The sequence below is a fragment of the Cyprinodon variegatus genome, unplaced genomic scaffold (genome assembly GCF_000732505.1).
Source record: "Cyprinodon variegatus isolate N-32 unplaced genomic scaffold, C_variegatus-1.0 Scaffold142, whole genome shotgun sequence".
Taxonomy (NCBI): domain Eukaryota; kingdom Metazoa; phylum Chordata; class Actinopteri; order Cyprinodontiformes; family Cyprinodontidae; genus Cyprinodon; species Cyprinodon variegatus.
In genome coordinates, this window is record NW_015150595.1 from 145,915 (window position 1) to 148,325 (window position 2,411).

The 2,411-nt window shown below is 36.3% G+C and overlaps 1 protein-coding gene across 1 annotated transcript in view; it reads right to left on the minus strand.

The window, feature by feature from the left end:
• Positions 1 to 2,411, minus strand: part of LOC107086052 (membrane-associated phosphatidylinositol transfer protein 2-like) — a 101,124-nt gene that overhangs the window by 37,148 nt on the left and 61,565 nt on the right. Inside the window, exons 4-5 of the mRNA XM_015376787.1 lie at positions 2,054 to 2,175; positions 1,432 to 1,665 (exon numbers count right to left, since the gene is read on the minus strand). Of these exons, the coding sequence (XP_015232273.1) occupies positions 1,432 to 1,665; positions 2,054 to 2,175 (356 nt within the window). The remainder of the gene's footprint in view (positions 1 to 1,431; positions 1,666 to 2,053; positions 2,176 to 2,411) is intronic.

Sequence of the window (2,411 nt, forward strand, 5' to 3'; positions counted from 1 at the left end):
AACATATCAAAATATGGCAACATTTTGTGAATTTTCGTGAATTTACGATGACATATAGCAATATTTCATTAGTAAAAGAGATTGATATGGTGTTTTTAAATGGCAATATATCAGCATATGAAGATATTGTGATATTTTAATGTATCAATATTTTTTCCCTCGTCTTTAGAAGTTTTTAAGTCTGTAAAAAAGAAGTTTTTGAGGAAGAAGAAGTAGAAACTCAGAAGCTGATCAAATATTGGGTTAAATATCGGTGGGGTGGCCGATGCCGGATATTCAGTTTTAAGGCCGATACCGATAGGGGGCCGATTATATTGTGCATCCCTAGTGTTTAAAGCGTTTTTAGTCCATGTTTTTTTTCTCTCTACTGCTGCTCCCGTGTAGCTCCTCTCAGTGTAATCTGTTGTTTTGAGACATCTGAAATGCGACACACAGCAGCACTCAGTGAATTAAGCGGCAGCTACGTCGAAGTTTAAGTAAAAGTTAGGGGGACGGGTTGGTTAAAAGATAAGAGATGCCACAGAAAAATCTGTTTGTTAGACATACAGAGTTTTTTTTAGCTAAAAATGGCAACAGATTGTAAGTTTACACAAGTTAGTATTATAATGCAAGAAGCTTGAGAAAACATAGTTTGTTCTTCTTTACTGGTTAAAAAAAAGTTGGGCTTCTCAGAGGACCATGGCTTCCAGTTACAGGTTAAAATGAACATGTTTTCTTATTGCACAGACAGAATCAGGACTGCAGAGCTTCTACATATCTTGAAATGTTGTTTCTGGCATCGATATATTAGTAAAGAGGTTCATAAATCTTTTCTTAAACAGGGCACAGAGAGAAGTAGAGAGACAGATTTAAACGTGAAACAGATTTACTGGGATATGCAATAAAATATATCTCCAGGTTTACCAGAAAGTTTAAAAGAAAAAATATGTTATGCTATAATTAAAATGCAGAATATCCATATTTTTATCCATATTTAATTGAAATTGTACATTCTAGGGATGCATGATTTATCGATTTCGGCATTAGAATCGGCTATTTGTTATTTTTTCATACATTAATGTTTTTGTGCCCTATATATATAATGCACTAAAAGGCATCTCTAACCAACTGTAAGTATAAATATCATTGTATTATTGTACCATTGTGTTCTCAACAGTAGGAAAGCATTCAGTAAATATACATTTGAGCTCATTTTTGGAAAATACAAAAACCTAATGAAAGCGTTTGGGTTGAGTAACTGTAGTTCCAAACTTTTTTTTTCGATTAAGAAACTTTTCAATGTTTTTTTTCTGAGTTGCATTTTTTAAAGTGTCCATCAGTAAAACCTGCTCTGTGTTTGCAACAAAAATGGAGCAAAATTTACTCCATATGTCTGAATCTGGACTCAGAAGATGACCTCCAACCCTCTAACACCAGTACAGACGTACTCACCTACATCGTGTATGAAGCGTTCGATCTTGGACTGCATACCCCAGTATCTGAACTCTACTTTACAGAGCTTGTAGGCACACATGACGATAGTCTGATCAGGATTCTGGTTGATCTCCTCGATCCAGTCCTCATTCAGCGGCCCCCGTCTGGTTTTAACTGACTGGTAGAGTTTAGGGTCTTCTTCCACCAGGTATTCATTGGGAGGTATGTAGTCCTTGACGATGTCTATAGGGTCTTGATTTTGGGAAAACACAATGGATTGTTAGGCAGAGGCTGATCTGAGCTGCAGATAAGAATAACAGATAAAGATTTTCAAGAAGAAAAATTTGTGGGTTTTTTTATGTGCTTTCCTCTTATGTAATCAGACCCTGCAGGAAGGTATCACAAGCAGACTCAACATTTATTCTGCTCCCCAGTGAATTTTAGTATGCAGCTCCTCAACACAAGCTCTTACACTCCACAAGCTGTATGAATGTGTGCTACAGCAGCTTCCACTGCAAATACTGCTGCACAAATCTGATTTCTTCTTATTAGGAAATGAAAATCAAACAGAGGATCCCAAAGGCACAATTCAAGAGTAATGACCTAGAGAATGTGCGTTTAGATTCATAAACAAACTTACCGACAGTCCTCTGCCTCTTTTCAGCAGAGGATAGATTAAAGACATCCTCTTGATTTCCAGTGTCTGGTTTATAATACGTCTCAATGTCTATGGAGAATTTCTCAACAAATGGGCAGGTGTACCTGGGACAGAAGAAGAAGAGTCTATTAGGATGGAAACAAAACACAATCATAAACAGTCTGTCAAATACAAACCAAGGTTTCTCTGTTTGTTCTTCTTATGAGTTCCTCAACCATCATCAGCATATCTATTTTTTTTTACTAGTAATAGGGCCAGGTTAGATTTTTTTTTTTTTATTATTATGAGAATAAAGTCGTAACATTACGAGAAAGGAACCTTCGAGCTCCAACCAGCAGAT